General features: G+C 33.3%; 1 protein-coding gene across 1 annotated transcript in view; it reads left to right on the top strand.

Annotated features, from left to right (window-relative positions):
• DENND4A (DENN domain containing 4A) overlaps positions 1–22,569 on the top strand; it is a 77,963-nt gene that overhangs the window by 4,866 nt on the left and 50,528 nt on the right. The window contains 7 exon segments of the mRNA XM_032480917.1: positions 4,266–4,515; positions 13,141–13,210; positions 14,942–15,111; positions 16,046–16,287; positions 19,210–19,276; positions 20,659–20,717; positions 22,379–22,523. Coding sequence (XP_032336808.1) covers positions 4,266–4,515; positions 13,141–13,210; positions 14,942–15,111; positions 16,046–16,287; positions 19,210–19,276; positions 20,659–20,717; positions 22,379–22,523 — 1,003 coding nt within the window.

Consider the following 22,569-nt stretch of genomic DNA (forward strand, 5'->3'; position numbering starts at 1 on the left):
CTTTTCTCCATTGTATATTCTTACCTCCTTTGTCAGATATTAATTGACTCTAGGTGTGTGGGTTTATTTCTGGGCTCTTTATTCTGTGCCATTGGTCCATATGTCTATTTTTGTGCCAGTACCATCCTGTTTTGATTACTGTAGCTCTGTAGTATTGTCTGAAGTCTGCGAGGGTTATTCCTCCAGCTTCGTCCTTTTTCTTCAGTATTGCTTTGGCAATTCTGGGTCTTTTGTGATTCCATATAAATTTTAGGGTTATTTGTTCTAGTTCTGTGAAAAATATCCTGGGTAATTTGATAGGGATCTCATTAAATCTGTAGATTAATTGCTTTGAGTAGTATGGCCATTTTAACAATGTTAATTCTTCCAATCCAGGAGCATGGGATATCTTTCAATTTCTTTAAATCATTTTTTACTTACATTTACTTAATGTTTTGTAGTTCTCCATGTGTAAGTCTTTCATCTCGTTTGTCAGGTTTATTCCTAACTATTTTATTTTATTTTTTGATGTGATTTTAAAAGAGATTTTTTTTTTTTTTACTTTCCTTTTCTGATACTTCATTGATAGTATAAAGACGTGCAACTGATTTCTGTATGTTAATCTTGTATCCTGCTACCTTGCCTAATTCTTTGATCAGCTTTAGTTGTTTTTCTGTGGAGCCTTTAGGGTTTTCTATATATAGTATCAATGTCATCCACATATAGTGATAATTTTACCTCTTCTCTTCCAATTTGAATCCCTTTTATTTCTTTTTCTTGGCTGATTGCTATGGCTAGGAACTTTCAATACTATGTTGAATAGAAGTCATGAGAGTGGGCATCCTTGTCTTATTTCAGATTTTAGTGGGAAGGCTTTCAACTTTTCACCACTGAGTATTATGTTGGCTATGGGTTTGTCATAAATAGCTTTTATTATGTTGAGATATGTTTCCTCTTTGGCAAGAGTTTTTATCATAAATGGGTGTTGAGTTTTATCAAATGCTTTTTCTGCATCTGTTGAGATGATCATGTGATTTGTGTCCTTTTGTTGATGTGGTGTATCACATTGATTTGCGTATGTTGAATCTTCCTTGTGTCCCTGGGATGAATCCAACTTGATCATAGTGTACAATCTTTTTTATGTGCTGTTGGATTCTGTGATAATATTTTGTTGAGAATTTCTGCATCTATGTTCATTAACAATATTGGCCTGTAATTTTCTTTTTGCCAGTGTCTTTGTCTGGTTTTGGTATCAGGGTGATGGTGGCTTCTTAGAAAGAGTTTGGGAGTGTTCCCTCCTCTTCAGTCTTCTGGAAGAGTTTGAGTAGGATTGGTATAATTTCTTCTTTGTATGTTTGGTGAAATTCTCCATTGAAGCTGTCTGGTCCTGGACTTTTGTTTGCAGGGAGGTTGGGTTTTTTTTTTTTTAATGTTTTTTTATTGATTTGTAATCATTTTATAATGTGTCAAATTCCAGTGTAGAGCACAATTTTTCAGTTATACATGAACATATAAATATTCATTGTCACATTTTTTTTCTCTGTGAGCTACCATAGGATCTTGTATATATTTCCCTGTGCTATACAGTATACTCTTTGTTTATCTATTCTACAATTTTGAAATCTCAGTCTATCCCTTCCCACCCCCTGCCCCTTGGCAACCACAAGTTTGTATTCTATGTCTATGAGTCTATTTCTGTTTTAGACTTATGCTTTGTTTGTTTTTTTGTTTTGTTTTGTTTTAGATTCCACATATGAGCGATCTCATGTGGTATTTTTCTTCCTCTTTCTGGCTTACTTCACTTAAAATGACATTCTCCAGGAGCATCCATGTTGCTGCAAATGGTGTTATATTGTTGGTTTTTATGGCTGAATAGTATTCCATTGTATAAATATACCACATCTTCTTTATCCAGTCATCTGTTGATGGACATTTAGGCTGTTTCCATGTCTTGACTATTGTGAATAGTGCTGTTTGAACATGGGGTGCATATCTTTTTGAATTAGAGTTCTTTCTAGATATATGCCTAGGAGCGGGATTCCTGGGTCATATGGTAAGTCTATTCCTAGTCTTTTGAGGAATCTCCATCCTGTTTTCCACAGTGGCTGCACCAAACTGCATTCCCACCAGAGTAGGAGGGTTCCCTTTTCTCCCCAGCCTCTCCAGCATTTGTCATTTGTGGATTTTTGAATGATGGCCATTCTGGCTGGTGTGAGGTGATACCTCCTTATAGTTTTGATTTGCATTTCTCTGATAATTAGTGATATTGAACATTTTTTCATGCGCCTCTTGATCATTTGTATGTCTTCCTTGGAGAATTGCTTGTTTAGGTCTTCTGCCCATTTTTGAATTGGGTTGCTTGTTTTTTTCTTATTAAGTCTTATGAGCTGCTTATATATTCTGGAAATCAAGCCTTTGTTGGTTTCATTTGCAAAAATTTTCTCCCATTCCACAGGTTGTCTTTTTCTTATACTTATGATTTCCTTTGCTGTGCAGAAGCTTGTAAGTTTCATTAGGTCCCATTTGTTTATTCTTGCTTTTATTTCTATTGCTTGGGTAGACTGCCTTAGGAGGACATTTTTGAGACGTATGTCAGATAATGTTTTGCCTATATTTTCTTCTAGGAGGTTTATTGTATCTTGTCTTATGTTTAAGTCTTTGATCCATTTTGAGTTTATTTTTGTGTATGGTGTAAGGGAGTGTTCTAGCTTCATAGCTTTACATGCTGCTGTCCAGTTTTCCCAACACCGTTTGCTGAAGAGACTGTCTTTATTCCATTGTATATTCTTGCCTCCTTTGTCAAAGATTAGTTGACCAAAAGTTTGTGGGTTCATTTCTGGGCTCTCTATTCTGTTCCATTGGTCTGTATGTCTGTTTTTGTACCAATACCATGCTGTCTTGATGACTGTAGCTCTATAGTATTGTCTGAAGTCTGGGAGAGTTATTCCTTGCAGGGAGGTTTTTTATTGCTGGTTCTGTATCACTTCTAGTGATCGCTCTGTTCAGATTGTCTGTTTCTTCTTGATTCAGCTTTGGTGGACTGTATGTTTCTAGAAATGGACTTTTCTTCTAAATTGTCCAGTTTGTTGCCATATAGCTGTTAGATTTTAAATTTTATAGCTGAGTAGCAAAGGCTCAGAGAAGTTAAGTAACTGCCTAAGATAAACAGCTGAAAACAGGTGGTAGGAATTTGAATTTAGATGTATCTAACTTCTCTGTTACAATGCTTTTTTTTAAGATTAAGAAAAGGCAAGACAGAAAAACAAGATTAAAAAGGAGGAATAAGCAATTAAGCTAATGTTAGGATATACATAGCTACTATGATTAAGCATCAAATTTTGCTCTAAATTTCGCAATAAAATGTTGAAAGGAAAAAAAAATTTAAGTTTGCTGACAGCCAGGACAAAAGGGAAATTAAAAATTGTATTAGAAAGAAATAATTTGACCTATTTCTGGCACTAAATTTATTTGTATAATGGGATTTTGTAAATACAGATTGATTTGGGGGACATTACTGCTATAATAATTTTTATAGCAAATGCAGAAACACATTTAATATAGTAGGGCTTTAAATTTGTTTTGACTAATACCAGGGACTTAGGATTAAAGTACAAATTAGTGAATTCTGTGAAGAAATAAACTAATATTATTCAAGCACGATGTTTTCTTTGTTTCCAAGTACTTTACATAATAATATTTAGAAATTTGAAGGAATAGAAGCCTGGCCTTCCCTTTATTAAAAGCCTATGATTTTACCATAAAGGAGAAGGGGAAAACTTTCACTTATACTTTTGATTAAAGATAGATTTGAGGTCATTTTCTTTTTTGAAAACCTGAAATGCTCTCTTAAACCTGAAGGAAGTATTGGAGGTAAAAGCATGCAGGCAGGTTCTGTACTGTATGTTAAGGAGCCTTTTGTAAAATTTTAACCTTGGTCAAAATACAAAGTTACTTTTTCTAAAGATGATGCTTGGTTTTAGAGACAGACAGACAGACAGACATCTGTCTGTTAAATGGAATACTAAAACAAGTGTCTTTGCACAGAATTGCCGTTCTGTGGTTTATGTCAACAAACAGGTTAATCTGAATTTTCCTTATATTATTTTAATTTTTGGTAGGGACAACAGTTATTATTTAATTTTATATGGACCTGTGGAATTCAGACTTCCAGTGAGATTGGAATATCTACTACATTTAAGGATCAGTTTATGATACCTGCCAACATTACCTTTTATGTTTGAGGGTGCTTTGTAGTTGTGTACTAATTTATTTAATTCATTTTTTAGGGTTTTATATGACTGGAAAGAAAGATTGAAACAAGGGTGTGAAATTATTCAGAGTACTCCCTACGGACGCCCTGCAAATATTAGTGGCAGTACCTCATCACAAAGAATTTATATCACTTACCGAAGAGCCTCTGAAAACATGACTCAGAATACGTTGGCTGTTACAGACATATGTATTATTATACCCAGTAAAGGAGAAAGTCCACCACACACATTCTGCAAAGTTGACAAGAATCTCAATAACAGTATGGTAAGTGACTCTTTTGCACTGACAAAATTAGCCACCGATGAAAAGAGCATAATTTAAAATAAATCTGTGGAAAACAGCACAGTACAATTACTGAATTAAAAAATATGGTTTTGAAGATGTTGAATTTTTTATTTTTAGGAAAGTAATTTAGTTTTACTTTCAAAAGGAGGGGTGCAGAAAGCTTTCTTTTTTTTTTAAAGCAAAAAAATAATTTTCCCCCCTTACTGCAAAAGTAATGCACTAGCCGAGGTTAAGCCCTCCAATTGTTTACTAATACTCATATACTCACCTATTTGAGGACATGGTTTCAACAATTCTTCCTACTTTATTTACTTACTAATTTTTTTGAAAGGAGATGCTGGGGATCGAACCCAGGACCCTGTCTGTGCACGCTAGGCATGTGTTCTACCACTGAGCTATACCCTTCCCACTCTCCCTACTTTATTGTGAATCTTCAGTTTTTCTCTGTCTCGTGGATTATTTCCTCCAGCATGCAAAGCATGTTGCAGTACCTCCCTTCTTTACAGAACTTCTTGATCCTTATATCCATCCATTCCCCCACTAGATTGTTCTTTACAGTAAAACATCTGAGAAGACGTTCTGTCCCCTTCTTCACTTTGACTCCTTCCAGTTAGGCTTTTGTCTTTGTCATTCCATCAAGATTGCTCTTGTTGAACCCAGTGATCAGTCCTTCATCTTCATTTTTCAGTGGATTTATATACCAGTGATCACTTGTTCCTTCTTGAAATAGTGGCAGAAAGAGAAGACACAGTGTCTCTGCTCTATACTCTCTTGCTTTTTCCTCCTACCTCACTAGTCCTTCCCTCTCTGCCTTTGCTAATTCCTTCCCAATTCCCTAACCTCTACACAATGAAGTGCCCCCTGATCCAGTCCTCAGACTATTTATCTTCATAATCTAAACTCACTTTGTCAATGATCTAATCACTTAAATGCAGGCTATGCGTGGATGACTTCTAAATTTATGTGAGTAGCCTGGATCTTTCTAATTCATTATCTCTTCTTGGATATCTTATCAAATAGGTCATGTCAAATTTAACATGCCCCAAACTGAACTCCTGATGTCTCTCTCCAAACCTACTTATCGTCATAGTCTTCCTCGTCTAATAAGAGGAAATTCTACTCTTCTAGTTACTCAGACTAAAAACCGTTGGAGTAATCCTTAACCTTTATCTTCTGCTTCTCATCCAGTTCTTCTGTAAATTCTGTTGACTTTAATTTCAAAATGTGTTTTGAATTTGAGTACTTCTCAACTTCTCCGCTTGCTGCAACTCTGGTTTAAACCATAATCATCTCTCAATGGGATTATTGCAATGGCCTTCTATTTCAGAAGTTAGGCAAACTTTTGTATAAAGGGCTAAATAATAAGTTAGGTTTTACATGTCATATACAGTCTCTGTTGAATATTCTTCTTTGTTTAAAGAACAGCTCTTCAAAAATGTAAAAACAGGTCTTAACTCAGTTCTACAAAAACAGGCCTCAGGTCAGATGTAGGCCACAGTTTGCCAAACCCCTGGTCTAACTGATCATTACTTCCACTTCTGCCTCCTACAACCTGTTCTTCACATAGCAGCAGGAGGGATCCTTTTAAAACATAAATTAGATCAATCACTCCTCTGCTTACAACCTTTAATGGCTTCCCATCTCGCTCTTAGTAAAAGCCGAAGTCTTCCAGTAGCCTGAGGCTATGCGTGATCTATAATTATATTTATCTTTGTTCTTTTATTGCTATTTTAAATTTTTAAAAGAAATATGTACTCAAAAAAAAAAGAAAAAGAAAAAGAGGGGGAGCAAATTGGAGATCTGTGATGTACATTGTGAAAGTTCTTGTTCCTGCTTCTATCTTTTGTGATCCTTTGCCAGGAGGAACAATGAACAATTTGGCTTGTGTCTTTCCAGACTCTTTTGTGTGCACATATGTGGAGTATGTATGATATGGATAAATTCATCCTTTATTTTTCAAAAGTTGGATATTTTAATATATTCTGATATAAACTTTTTCTACTATCCATCTTTATCAATTAATATAACTCTTTACTTGATTCTTTTGATGATTGTATAGTATTCCAGAAAGTACAAATGAAGAATGATGAATACAAGTTACTTCCAGTTTTTCCCATTACTAAATAATGCTACTTTAATCAATCTTGTGCCTTTTTCTTTGTATACTTATTGGAGTATTTCTGGAAGAATAAATAATTGCAAGTAGAATTGATGAGTATGGTGTACCTTACATTTTGAAAAGTGTTGACATATTGCTGCCAACTTGGAAAAAGTTGTGACAGTTTATACTCCCTGCAGCTGTACTGTATAAGAATGTCTTTCCCAGGTCCCATACCTCACCAAAACTGGTGATTATCAGTCCCTTTTTTTTAGTTACTAACTGTATAGTAAGAAGTAATCATTCTAATTTTAATTTGCATTTCTTTGATTACTGTGGAGGTTTAGCATCTTATCATATATAACAGCTTTGAATGGCTGAATATTACTGCATTAAGGATGTGACACAATTTATTCCATCCTCTGTTGTAAGACATTTAGATTCTAATTTTTTTATATTACAAGCAAAGCTGTTGTGAACATAGTTACAACTACATCTTTACTAAAATAAGTTGTGTTTATTGAGCCCTTATGTGCTATATTACTGTTCTGAGTGTTTCACATCCATTAAATCAGTTAATCCTCACAACCACCCTGAGTGATGTTTTTCCTCATTTTACAGAGAAGGAAATTTGAGAGTTAAAAAGATTATTATTTGCCCAAGGTCATACCTTTAATAAACAGTTGAACCAAGATTCAAACCCAGACTGTATTACTCCAGAATCAAACTTCCAAACACTGTTCTGCATTGCTAAATTATTTCCTTATGATATGTCCTAGAATTTCTGGATCAGAGCATATGTTTTAAAAACTTTATCCAGAAAAGTTTAATCAACAAAATATGAAAGCATTGATTTTTCTTAAGTATGATTTTGTCAACAATTGGGTTGACACATCGCAAAACTTCAAATTTAATTTCTTAATGATCCTAGGGCAGATATGTGCAGTTTTTTCCTATTATAACTATGTGAATTAACACTTTGCTAAAATCTAAAAAGTTTTACACACTCTCATCATCTATTAAGTTTTCATGGTAAGTTTTTAAAACTATTTATCTTCTCTTAAGCTAGCAACATGAGAAATACTGAAGCTTTAGATAAAGCTGCAGGATGAAGAACTGGAGTATATGGAATTGTGACTGGATAAAATGCAAATGTGGGGAACCTGAAAATATTTGGGAAACCCCCTCAATAAGATAGTAAAATAGATCTGTGTTGTGTAATGGTTAAGATTAGGATAGCTGAATGGTTCAGAGCACAGAATCTGGAGCCAGAGTGTCTGGATGTGAGTCCCATCTCAGACACTTACTGGCTGTGTGATCTTGGGCAAGTAAAATAACCTCTCTGTGCCTCAGTTTCACAGTTGTACAATGAGAGTGATAATAGCATCTACCTTACAAGTTATTATGATGATTAATGAATTTAGAATCATGTCTCAGTACATATAAGAAAGCACTATGTATGTGTTAGCTTGTTATCTATAAGTATCTTTCAATTCTAAATTTTCTGGTAGAAAAATTTGCAATTTTAAGGTAGTAGCAGTATTTGTTTAAAATGTTTGAATAGGTCACCCAAAAAATTCATATTGACAATATCTCAGTTATATATCCTAAAGGAATTATTTGCAGCCATTGACCCCTAATGAGATGACCATTTCTTGTCAATGGTCACTCATATACAAAATGCCCTATTCTTTCATGCCATCCTTGAGTTTCGGTTTGGTGATGACATGTGACAGTGGTGAGATTATGGTACAGGAAGATCATGGGAGCAAATAAGTTTTACAGGTCTTAGGTGGTACTGATAGTGATAGCAAAAAGGGTTTCTGAACCCTTCCATAATGTGATGTCCAGGTTACCCTCATTTCAGATCTGGTTTGGTATTTTAGCAAGGCTATTCAGGCTCACAGATGCTTGTGGTTTTCCCATTGGTGAATTTTCCATTTATTTTGTAGATTTGTTGGTTTTGGATTCAAAGTAAATTGACAATGTCATTAGAACCATTTCTAGGTCTTACTAGTTAATCGAAGTGTTCAAGATAGACTTGTTGCTTTGAAACCAAAACCAGGGACACAAGTTTCTGTTTTTCCTTACCCTGACATATTGGTCCCAGTGTGTTAGAAAACATTAATTCTCTGCAGAAGGAATAAAGAGGCAGTGTAACATGGTGTGAACAGAATGGACTGTAGCTAAAGGGGTAGATTTGAATTCCAGATGCAGGTCTTGGATAAGTTGTTAGATTCTTGGTGCCTCAGTTTCTTCATTCATGAAACAGGGATAAAGTAGTATTTTATTTCACAGGCTTTTTGTGAGGATTAAATGAATTACTATTTATAAAGAACTTAGGATAGTGCCTGGTACATAGTAAGTGCTATTGTAAATATTAGCTATTATTAATTACACCTTTAGTTAACTCTGCTTAATTGGTCCCATTTGTGTGTATTTAATGACTGAGGAAGAGCTTTTCTTTCTTTTTTCTTCTTTCAGTTTTACTAAGGTATAACTGACTTACTGCAAGGAAGAGCTTTTTGCTTTTTTCTTTTTTTGGCCTGGTGTTTCTCAAGTTCTTTTAAGAAACATTTCAGGAATAAAACCCTCTTAAATGTTTATTTTCCTATTCTTAAATCTGGTATCAGTCCTGACTATAGAGAAACTTCCCTGATCTTAGTGGTAGATGTCTGTTTTTTTTAAGCAATGAGTTGTGGTTTATATCTGCTAACAGTCTTTGTTTCCATTGATTATAAGGTAGTAAAAGCAAATTTTGATCTTTGGAGTAGTTGTACAGTGCCTTCTAACTCTTTCAGAAAAAGTAAAATAGACATGCAATGTAGGAAACTTGTTTTCATATCTGTCTAATATATATAAAGAATCAGGAAGTGGTTAGGAATAAAGTTAGTATAGTTATTATAGCTTATTCTTGTTGTGGGAGATTAGGTAGCTTGAATCAAAGCATCTACTTACTAGTTTTCTAAACCAGGAGAAAAAAAAACACAGCAGTCTAATAGACATGAGGAAATGTGTGTTGAATCTTTTCCCAAGTTCCCATGTGATTTTTATATCAAGCTTAAAGCTTTGGCCTCAAAAAAAAAAATCTCCCCCTCTGCCTCCCATTAAAAGCTTATGGAAATAGTTTTTAAACTTTGGACCGTAAGCCTTAACTGATTTGAACTTTAATTGATTTAGAATAGAATAGTAATGTTTCAGAGTTGGAGAGAACTTAAGAGTGGTCATGTGGTCCAAAACTGCAAAAACGCATAGTTAAGGATCTTTAGTCCAGGTGCTTTGATTCACATAGCAAATTTTTGGCTAACTCCCTCCTCAGTTTTTAACTCATTGAGCATATTTTAAAAAATATTCTATACAGATGGCTCTTGTTTTACAACCTTTCAAGAATGTCAGTGTTTGATTTAGCAGGTTCATTTAGAAAAGTGGAATTATTAACAAAGAAGGTAGCTAAATCATGTACCTAATTCCAGAAGAAAGGGCATCTGAGAGTATGTTTTTGCCATGGTACACCACAATATGGATATATTATGGTTAAACATTTAAAGCATTTTTAGAACAATAGTTCTTCCTACTTTGTTTTTTGCTGAACCTTTGTATATGAAAAAATTTAGAAAACCCTCCTGTAGTTTGAATATCCATGGCTCTTTTCCTCATAGAGCCTCATAACTTTTACTTTATCTCTAAGTCCTTGTTTTTTATTTTAAAATATTGCTTTCAGTTTCTACCATATCCACATGGTTAGATATAGTTCCCTTTTTATCATCACAGAGGTTATTGAAGGTTTTTGTTAGCTTTACAGGTGTGGCTTGTTGGGAACTAGAGTTGGGACTTCACAATAGAGGGTCCTTTATAAATTTTTTACCCGCCAGATAAACTGAAAGTCCAGTTTGCCTACATTCATAATTTCCATTTGAATTTTATACATCTATTCTTTTGATGCAAAAATATTAAAACATTTATTAAAAACAGAATCCCAACACAGCCATGAGCATGATTTAATGTCCTAAGCATGAGTTAACATAACTAATCTGCTGGAGACACATTAAAGATGTTTAATAAAGTGGAAAATTTCTAGATGAGGAGTCATCTTATTGCATTGTTGTTTATAATAATCCCCACCCCACCCCACAAAAGGAACAACCTAAGTGTCCCTTAGTAGGGGAATGAATAAAATAAACTCTGTTTCATTCATGAATAGAATACTATCCAGAAGTTCAGATGAAGCAAGTAGATCTGTATCAGCTTAACTCATTCTCAAAAACGTATTGATGAGTGAAAAAACAAGCCATAAAAGCATATATTTAGTACATCACCATTTGTGTAAAATTATAAAGCATATAAAACAATGATACATACTTATAGATATATATATATATATATATATAGTAGAAAAAATTTAAGTGCATGTAAATGAAATGCACTAGCTTTAGGCCAGAAGTAAACCCCAGAGGACTGAAAGGGATGGGAAGATAAGCCTTTAGCTAAATGTAATTTTTTGCTTCTTTATACATTAAAATATCTGAAGCAAATATGGTAAATTGTTAACATTTGTTAAATCTAGTTCTTTTTAACATCTTTATGGTCATTATGTTAAGCAATCTGTCCAATAAGGAATTTATTTCTTCTGAGGTTATGTCTTATTCTTCCATTAGGAACATAGTCCTCTGTCTTACTGTTTCACACAATTCCCTGTGTTTATTTCTATTTTCAAGCCTAAAGTTCGGGGGGCTTATCCTCCTAATGCAGGGTCCTCAGGCTGGGGAACCCAGTGTGGGCCTTGGACTCCTTGGGGAAGACCTATGTGATTGTAATATTGCTCTTATTTGTGGGTTGCCGTCCCTGGGATGTGGGTCCTGAACCACTGTAGAAATATTCTGGAAATGAAGCTAATCTCCTAAGCCCATTTAGAAATTGGAGAAGAATCATGGAGCTCCTCCACTCCGGCTTTCCATTCTCCTTCTCTCTTCTTCTGGAGCCACATTTGTTAAATCTAGGTGGTGAGTAAATGGGTGTTTGTTCTGGTAGTCTCTTACTATTTAAAAAATATTTCTTAAAGTAAGTTTATTTTCTTTACATATTATTCTCAGTAAATGAATCTGTCCTCATATACAAAGAGAGTGTCCTTGCAGGCACTCTCTTTCACGTGTGCACAAACACATCCTGTCACATTTATTCCTTTAACAAGTATTTATTAAACATTTCTACATAATAGCACTGTTTGGGATGCTACAGATACAGCAGTGAACAAAACAAAGCCATTACCATCATAGAACTTAGTTCTAGTGGTAGGAGGCAGATAGTAATAATAATAAAATAATAATAATAATAATAGTAATAATAATAATATACAGTGTGCCAAGTGGGGAGAAAAGGCAGATGGGGTGATAGGAAGGACTGGGCAGGGTAGAGGGAGGTTTGGCATCGCGTATAAGGCAATGAGAGGAGGGCTGTCTAATAAAGTGACGTTTGAGTTGAGACCTAAAAGGAGGTGAGAAAGTGTGCTTTGTGACTCTGTCTGTCACCATCTATTGCCAAGTGGTGGCATTTCCCAAGGTACATCTCCATTTCAGACTTTTTGCCCTAGCTCCATTTGATTCTGTACTTGGATATCTAATAGATGTTTCAAACTTAATATGTCCAAAACTGAACTCCTTTTCTTTACCCCCAAATCTGCTTTAACCATGGTCTTCTCCATCTCAGTTTTAGCTGGGATTAGGAATTTGAAACTCTTTGGGGAGTAGCTGTTATTTAAAAGCATGGTACTGAATAGATGAGATCATTTAGCAAAAGTAAAGAAAAGAAGAGATCACTTTTAATGATCAGGAAAAGAGAGAGGATGCCACAAGGCAGACTGAGGAGTGGCCAGAGATTTGGTAGGGGAGGGACCAGGAAAGTATGATGCCTCTAAAGCCAAGAAAAGAGAATGTTTCAGGAAGGGAGTCATTTGTGGTATCAAAATCTGCTAAAAGTTTGAATAAGATGAAGACTAAGAGCCAACTGTTAGACTTGGCATCATTAAAGTTGTTAAGGTGTTCTTTTAAGGAATGGTGGGATTAAGGTGGCTTGTAATGAATTCATGACAATAGGAAGTAAGGAAATGGATATGACAAATTACAACTCTTGAATTTGGGTATAAAAAACTGCAGAAAAACCTGGCAATATCTGAAAGATGTTATGGAATCCACATGAGTAGATATTTGTTATGTTTATCATTTCTGCCAAAAATTTGGACTTAGAATCAAATCTAAATTGTTATGACTTTCTTTTGTTTTAAAGGGTCAGATTTTCCCCATGTTATTGCTGTTGCAAGGGAAAATATATTTTACTTCTGAAAGATAAGAGGGCAGTAACTCCACTGAAATGCTGACAAGATAACCAGTTGAAAATAGAACTCTGTCACTACATTGAGATAATGCATACTGGAGAGATCAAAGAGATTCCATTTTATTAAGTTACTACCTTTTAAAATTAAGTGATATTTCCTTTTTTTTTTTTTAATTCAGTGGGGATCAGCAGTGTACCTATGTTATAAAAAATCGGTGGCAAAGACTAACACTATATCTTACAAAGCTGGTAAGTATAGTTTTTCATGGAATATTTAATATATAAATGTATTATGGGACCAGTAAGATTAAAGAAAAAAAACCAAAACCTGTATAACAATGTGTTAGTGTCAGGACTGGGACTATAATCCATGTCTTTAGATTCTGTTTTGTCTTCATCCCTACTTTATTGGATAGTTAATGGAACATTAAATTTTTTTTTTTTTTTGCAGGGGGTAGGTAATTAGGTTTATTTATTTGGTTTTTCAGTGGAGGTACTGGGGATTGAACCCAGGACCTCATGCATGCTAAGCATGCTCTCTACCACTTGAGCTATAACCTGCCCCACAATAAAACATAAATTTTAAAAGAAGACAGGGTTTTTTTAGGTTTAAATAAAAAGTAGATACTGTTCTCTTTAAGTTTTTGAATCAATAGAAAATGTGGGAAAATGTTTATTTTCCTTTTAAATTAATGTTTTCTTAATATTTATATTAAATTTAGTCAAATTTATAGTTTATATGTAATTATGTTACAAAATAATCTGAAATACTGTAAACTAATTTGTGATTTTATAATGCATTGAAATTTTCAATTGCCAGAAACCTCAAAATTTCAAACATATTGGTATTATTTACAAAAGAGCAGATATAGCCTTTTAAAAATATATTTTTAAAGTTAATGTCTAGACTCCTACCTTTTTCTTCTACCTGTGATTTCTAGGATCCACAATTCATCACTATTTCTGTAGTTTCTTAGAGGCTGTACTGTTACTTCATGACTTGAGAGAGTAATGGACAATTAACTGTAAATCTTCATGGGATTCAAACTGGCTGCCAAGCATATAATTAGAGGATTTTAGAACTGCCTCGGACCTTAGTATATCTAGTTCATCTCACTATATAGATGCAAAAACCCAAGCCCTTAGGTTTATGATTTGTCCAAAGTCAAACTGATATTAGTGGCAGGGCAATCACTTATATTTCCTGTTTTATCATTTTATATTTAACTTCATGTCTGGTGATGGCTTCCACTTGACTAAGGGTTCAAGGTAGGGGAAACTATTTTCTGTTTCCAGTCCCACAAAATCTAATACAAGACTTTGTTCTTAGGATGTGTTCAATAGAAGATGCCTAGACCACTTTCTAGACTCGTCTATTTAACATAAAATTAAGGCCACTTGAAACGTCATATAACCTAAAATTATTCAGAAGCCAAGCTTAAGTTGATACTATTTTGAAGACATTGTAAATATGTGACTCTTCTATTTTTTATATGTATTTTTCTTGTATTTATGGCAGAAGTTACATACATAGTCCTATGGAATATCTATTTTAACGTGTAAAAAAAAAAAAACAACCCTGAGGGAAAGTTACTGAAAGCTAATGAAGTAGATATATGTAGGTAACCATATTGAAATTTTTTTAAAAATAACATATTCATATGCTTTAAGGTAGTGTGACCACAAAATGAATTTTCAGGAGTGTGTGTGTATTTGTGTATGTTTCTTTAGAGTGATTTTTTTCTTATTTGCCTTACTTAACTTTTATGGATGAAGCTTGATAAATATTAAGCAGTTAATATGAATAGTTTGAAGATTAGTCTGTATGTATCCTACTAAAGCATTCACAGTTACTTGATGAACATAATGTAATGTTTTGTCTTCCAAGTGTGTTAAATAATAAAGCATTTTAAAATCATTCAAATTATGAGGACCCAAATTCAAGAAATGATGAGCTAATATTTATTATTGTCTTTATAGGTCTAATTTGTAGATACCCTCAAGAAGACTATGAATCCTTCTCACTCCCAGAATCTGTTCCCCTATTTTGTTTACCAATGGGTGCAACTATTGAATGTTGGCCACCAAACAGCAAATACCCTCTACCTGTCTTTTCTACTTTTGTGTTAACTGGAGCCTCAGCTGAAAAGGTATTATATGGTTAACAAGTGATATCTGCAAATTTCTTGTACATTTTCAAGTATTAACACCAAACAGCAAATACCCTCTACCTGTCTTTTCTACTTTAGTGTTAACTGGAGCCTCAGCTGAAAAGATATTATATGGTTAACAAGTGATATTTGCAAATTTCTTCACATTTTCAAGTATTAAGTTTTATATAGTGCAAGGAACAATGGAAAAAATTAACTGGTAAAGTTGAATCTATTATGCACACCTCTTCCATTTGGTTGAAGTAACTATATCCAAAGACATAGGCAAAGAGAATTTTCATTCTGTCCCATATACCCAAATGCTTTTTTGTGAATATGGAGAAAGATTTTTCATCATCACATGATGACCCTTAATTGCTTCATTTTCGGTGATACAGATGCTTTGAAAGTAATACAAAAGACATTATTAAATATGCAGTGCTGTTTAGAATCATAGACTGTTACAATTGGAATGGACTTTGGAAATCATCTAGTCTACTGTCTTCATTAAATATATATTGGGAAATTGAGATCCAGAGAAATTCAGTGAATTGCCTGAAGTTGAAATTGGTATTTCCATATCTAAAATTCTGTCCTCTTGTCTACTAAATAATTATAATAAATTGTTTTCCTATAGAATATGTTGATACAATTGCTGTAAAAGCAACTCTTTCTAAACTAATGCAATTTAATTAAATGGCTTTTTATTTTTCAATAATAAGGAGATTGTGAGAGTAGCACTGTGTAGTGTTTGTTTCCTACTTCAGGAAAGCAAGGGTATCTATTTACCAATGTGTTTCTGGTACCTGGCACCTTGCCTAGCTCATGGGCATATAATGGCTCATAAGGGCTCATCCATTAAATAGTTAACTAATGATGTGATTGGAATAAATGCTGTAAGGTGTATTTATTAAATATATTACTTGTTTTTCAGGTCTATGGTGCTGCTATTCAGTTTTATGAACCATACTCTGAGGAGAATCTCACGGAAAAACAGAGATTTCTGTTGGGTTTAGCATCATCAGCAGACGAGAAGTCTGACAGTTCCAAAACAATTCACACTAATAAATGCATCTGTCTTCTTTCTCACTGGCCTTTTTTTGATGCATTCAGAAAGTTTCTGACTTTCCTGTACCGTTATTCCATCTCTGGACCTCATGTCCTTCCAATTGAGAAGTAAGTTAGAAGCCTTCTTGGTTCAAAGTTTGGCAGCTCTTTCCATTATGTGTGATATCTTTGTACTGGTAATTGAGTAAATTTTATATGGTTACTCTATTTTTCAAGAGTTATTTGAAAAAGAGAGTGGTGGTTTCAGTGTGGTTATATTTCTCTATTACACTTTTACATTTTTGTTTTTTTCAATCATTTTATCTTTAACAAGATGGAATGTTTCAGCTTTTGATGCTCTTGTAAAGTTTGGAGATCCTAACTGGAATTTTTTTTTTTAACAAGTTTTGTAATTGTTATTTTACATGTAGTTTGAGTCTATTGTGAACCTTTAAAAGTATTTCATAGTATTTTTAGATAATATGAATTTAAAGGAAAAATGAGATACATGCATTTTTAATTCTTTTTAAAATTTCAGTGATTTACTTTAAGATCTCTAAAACTGAGTTAAGCTTTAATGCAGTAAGATCTGATGCAGATGAGATCTAAACATCACCACTGTCTATTTGACTAGCGTTTATCCCTTCTATTACTTAAGCTTTGTGTGTTCTTAGGCAGAATTCTGACTCTAATGACAGTTGAAAGTGATGGAATTACCATAAGAACATTCAGTCAACAGTATTACTCTTTAATTTTTCCTTGCACTTTTTTGTTCTCATCTCAGTGGTCTAATCCAACAGTTCTCAAATTTTTTGTTTCCAGGACCACTTGAAGCACTTAAAAAATGAGGACCCCACCCCCAAGGAGCTTTTCTTTATGTGTTCTGTCAGTATTTATTATATTAGAAATTAAAACTGAGAACTTTAAAAACATTTATTAATTTTATTTTTTTAAACCTGTAGCATGTTGATATGAATATCTCTTTTTGAAAAATAACCTTTTTCCAAAGCAAACAAATAAAAATTAGAAGAGTGACATTGTTTTACAACTTTTTGCAAATCGAATGTTTGGCTTAATTGAACATAGCTAGGCTCTCATATATGCTTGTGCATTCAGTCTGTTGCAATACGTTGTTTTGGTTGAAGTAAATGAAAAAACAACCTGGCTGCACACAAATATGTGGGTGAAAACGGGAGGGTATTTGAATAGTCTTTTTAGAAAATTGTGGATTTTCTTTTTTGACACTGGCACCAAAACTTGACAAGTGTTATTTACTGTATGTTACTTGCAATGTGGAATCTAAAATTTTAGTGATGAACTTTCTTTCTCTGTTACATTAAAATCTATTGGTCTATCTGGAATTTTTACGCATGCATGATTTTGTAGCATCATACATTGGTCATTTGGAAAATACTGATTCACTGAGTTAATAGATACATTTCATTATCAAAATTTAAAAACCGTATTTGTTAATATCACCACCTATCTCATCAGAAAAATTTGAGTATTGAGAAATTGTCAGGTTCATGGTGGTAAGATTTTAATTTTCACTTGAAAGCTTTAATTATTGGCAGCGAGTGCCATGACTTATTTTTCTTGAAGCAATAGGCTCACTTCATTCATTCTGATATAGAAGTTATCTGCTGAATATCCAGTATTGGATAACCTTAATTTGTCAATCATTCTTTCAAGGAAAAATGGCATTCTGTGGGGGTGGGGATGGGGAACCCAGCTAATTCATTTACAACTCAGTCAAACAAATTCTTTTCCCCAAGACAACTGTCTTACTCCTGCATGCAGCACCAGGGCTTTGTGCATTCTTCCCCTTTCATCACACTGATTATTTTTTTAAGTATACACTACAGGATCAAAATATAATAAAGTTAATCATATTTACTGCTTCATCCAAGACATTTTTAAGTGAAACTGAATACAACAACTACTAATACAGTTTGGTGCCACTGCTTTGATTCATAGTAAAGTGCTAGCAGTTTTATCCACAATTTTTGCATTATCAGTACAAATGTCAACCCAGTGAAAAAGGCAGTTAGTGACTTAGTATTATTATAAACATAAAATAAAATATTTTTAACCTTGTGGATCTTCCCTGAAGGGGCCTTGGGGATCTTTAGGTATTTGTGGATTACATTTTGTTTTCTGCTGTTCTAACTACTTAAGGTAATTCAAGCAGATGTGAGTCCTTTGGAACTCATTCCCCTTTTCTTTTCTTTTCCTTAGATTGCGAGTACCTTAATGGTAGAAACTGATAGTATGTGCCTTTTTAAAAGTAATTCCCATCATGTATTACAGTGTCTTACGTATAGCAGATCGTCAAAACATGTTTGTAGAATTAATAATTTTCTCTTCTGATCTCTATCCAATTGAAATCATCTCAGTTCTGAAACCAAGATGATTTTGAAACAATTTAAAACAAAAGCATGCAGAACCCCCCTATTCCAAAAAAAATGACTTTTCACTATTGTTGCCTTTTTTCTTTTCCACAGTGTTCAAAACAAAACTCATCAATCTAACTTTTTATCTATTTTCTTCCAGGACAAAATCTGTAAAATCAGCAGTAGAATTTTTAACTGTTGTTAATAGAAAGTATGTTGTTCATATTTTAGAAACAGTTAAGCTCTTTTTTCTGGAGTACTCTAAATGATTGTTTCACTTTTAAAATATGAGCAATTGACTAACAAGTATATTACAATGCAAGAATTAGCTTCTTTGATAGAGTCCACATCTCTGGTATGTTGTTTGTTATCTACTTACGGAGAGGTAAAAGTTAAAACGGCTTTTGAGACATTAATAACACAAACATTGTTGAATGTGAGAAAGTATTAATATGAAAAGTTATTGGATTTAGATAGAAACAACTTTAATGGGACAAACGGTTTTTGGTCGTTAGTTCACTTGTTTTTGTAGTAGCAGATATTTCAAAATTAAGGTACACAGAGCTTTTGACTCAGTCTGGACTTGTGACATGTTGACCTTTATAGCATATGGTATTTGCTTTGGAATCAATTGGGTTTTTGTTTGTTTGTTTTTAAGGCATATTTCTCATTTTATGCATAAAGTTCCTTTTCCATCTCCTCAGAGACCAAGGATTTTAGTTCAGGTAAGATTTTCTCAATAGAAGTGCTCTGTTGAATGATTATTGACTCTTTGAGAATGTAACACAAAACTAACAATTGTATATGGGGGGAAGAATCAAAATGAAATCAAAAGAGAACCAGATGTTATTTCATGTTGGAGTTTGGACCCTTATGGTTTTGTTAACTGCCTCCCAGGCAGACATCTAATGTTGCCTCTTAAATAAAGCCTTGCAGAGTTAAAACAGCAGACAGCAGTAGACATTTTGAACACACAAAAAGGGACTTCTTTCCCTACTTGTTCTAGGTATTTGAAAATTTGTGCCTTTGGCATTTATTCCCTAAGTTAAATGTATTAGAATAGATGTAAGAAAAAGTTGTGTGTTTTCATATATTGCAGGAAGGATTGCTCATACCTTTGTGACAGGGAGAAGTTTAAAGTGAACATAAATTCTTTTCCCTATCTCTTTTCCCAGTTGACTTTGTCTTTCCTTTTTTTCTTTTTTCTTTGTGCTCTTGATATGTAAGTTGTCTCTGTATTTAATCATTTATAAGTGATTTGTATAGAGAAAATATTTCATGTATTATCACTGTATGTGCCTCACTGTATTTAACACAGCCCTTAATGGAGTAGCATTCAAAATTAGAAATCATTTGGTAAATAGATGTCTTCCAAACCTGTGTGAATCCGCATAAATTTGAAAATGTAGATTTAAATAATTGCATTATTATATTGATACAGATAAAATGTCTAGAAAAATATCATTTTTGATAAGCTTTATAAAAAGAGTGTGCACATACCACCTCTGTCTTCTTGGTATTTAGTGCCAGAATATATGTATAGCACACTCAGTTTAAATATATATAAAAGATTTGTTTTATAGCAGAAGTTGGCAAGTTTTTTTCTTTTGAGGACAAAATAGTAAATACTCAGTCTTTACAGCCCATACTGTCTCTCTGAAACTACTCAGCTCTGCTTTCATTGCACAAAAGCAGCTATAGATAATACGTAAACAGATGCTCGTATCTGTGTTTCAGTAAGACTTTATTTATAAAAATGGGTGGCCTGTGGATTTGCCCTGAGGCCATAGATTTGGTAACCCTGGTTTTATGGTATTAAATGAATAATTTAGTCTTTCAATACAGATTTGTTAAAATGGCATCAGGGAAATGTTGAGGAACAGAAGAGAGAGAGTTCAAAGTAAGATGACTTGTTAGTATTTAGAAGAGGTCAGCCGTCAGGACATATTTTTCAGGATCTTAGTGATATAGACAGTTTCTATCCTGGTGAGTGGGGATATTGAAACTTTATTGGCATCTATCTATCTATCTATCTATCTATATTTTTTTTTTACCAGAAGGTAGTGTTTTAAAGTTTATATTTCAAATACTTTAAATCTTCTTTCAGTTATCACCACATGATAATCTGATTCTCAGTCAGCCTGTTTCTTCACCTCTTCCGCTAAGGCAAGTAAAGCTTCACTTGTTTCTCTAAATCTAGTGTGAGCTAAAGTAACATTCAAGTATTTTCTCTCTTTCCTAAGTAAAATTTCAAGTGTTGATGGAAATGCTTCTTATTTATTTGTTTCTTATCTAAATTTCTTTTACTTAATATTTAGGTTAAAGGTCTTAAAGAAAACAAAAACTTTTACAATAGCGTTTGGTATTTTGTGTGTCCATTTATTATGATAAAGTACTTACAATTACATAAAGAGGTATATATATTTATGTAGATTATGAAAACAATTATTTTTAGCTTAAATATCCTCTGAAGAACAGTCAAATGCAATTAATTTTATTTTTAATTTATTTTTTTAAATGCAATTAATTTTAAATTTAACCCCTAAGTGAAAACATACTTATAAATATTAAACCATGGAATAGAACAGTGTATTTCATCACCTTAAAAGTTCAAAGAAATTATGAAATATGCTTTTTCTAAAGTATCATTTTTTCTTAAAGTTTAATTAGCTGTGTAATTTTTCTAGCAGGGAAATAGTTACAGTATAATTAAATTATTTTGTAGCACATACCTAAGGGAGACCAGCTGCCATCTTTGACATTAATTTTGTAAGAATTGCAGATTATTTCATCACCAGTTCTCAACCCAGTGTGACTAGTGTTTTCTTAACCTTTGTGTGAGCTGAAAATAAACTAGAAATACTGACTGAGACTATGTAAAAATGATTCTAAATTACCCAAGAAGCTTCTTCTCTCTTTTTTTTTTTTTTTTGGTAGTGGTTTTATTGATATATAATTCACATTCCATACAATTCAATGATTGTATTCAGAGTTCTGCAGCTATCTCTATATTCAATTTTAGAACATTTTCTCCAAATAAAACCTTGTACCCTTTAGCAGTTACCCTCTATCAGTTGACATGTGTCATTTTGGCTGCTATGAACATGCATGAGTTTTTTTGTGGACATATGTTTTTATTTCTCCAAGAGACTTAATTAGTTTTGCTTTATTTTAAAAAAAGTTAATTCAGTGAAGCCAATAATTTGGCATTATAAAGACAAAATACTGGTTGGCTTACTGAACTGTTTACTTTGTTAATCTACTATTTCATTACCATGCAGAATGTTTAAGTTTTGGTTATTAATTTGCTTTGTATACGTGGCTTGGTACATCACTGGGTAGCTCTTGATATTACTACTTTTTTTCAGTAGTAAAGAGATCTAGCTATTTGTATATCCAAATTTTAAGATGAGTATTTATCTTAAGGTTCATGGAATTTTTCTGATAATTACAGTAGAAGATAAGCCATGTTGAGATTTCCATTAACCGATTTGCTTCCAATCAAAGCATTTCTCTTAGAAATTGACTTTTTTATTTGAATGTTACCTACATGGCAGATCTTTTTATATAAAATGAAGCAGATGACTTTTCATTTTCCATATTGAATATAATGCAGAAATATCGAATGATTTCAAAACCTCAGGAAACTTTGTTTTCATAGTGTGTTTCTGATGCAGTGTTTTCCCTATATAAGAGCAGCAGTCGTGTTTAAAGTTGAATATACAATATAAATCCTACTCTAATCATGAACTTTTCTTCATTATTTTGGATAGTGAGGTGTTTGGATCTTTATTTTTTTAATTCTATGTTTTTGTTTGGATTGACAGTGGTGGCAAGTTTTCAACACTACTTCAGAATTTAGGTCCTGAAAATGCTGTGACGCTACTGGTGTTTGCAGTAACAGAACATAAGATTCTCATTCATTCCCTACGGCCTTCTGTGCTTACCAGTGTGACAGAAGCATTAGTGTCTGTGAGTATCAGTTTCTTATTGGCAATCAGTTTTGTTTTAAGCCTAA

This window comes from Camelus ferus, chromosome 6 (assembly GCF_009834535.1).
Source record: "Camelus ferus isolate YT-003-E chromosome 6, BCGSAC_Cfer_1.0, whole genome shotgun sequence".
In the NCBI taxonomy this organism is placed as follows: Eukaryota; Metazoa; Chordata; class Mammalia; order Artiodactyla; family Camelidae; genus Camelus; species Camelus ferus.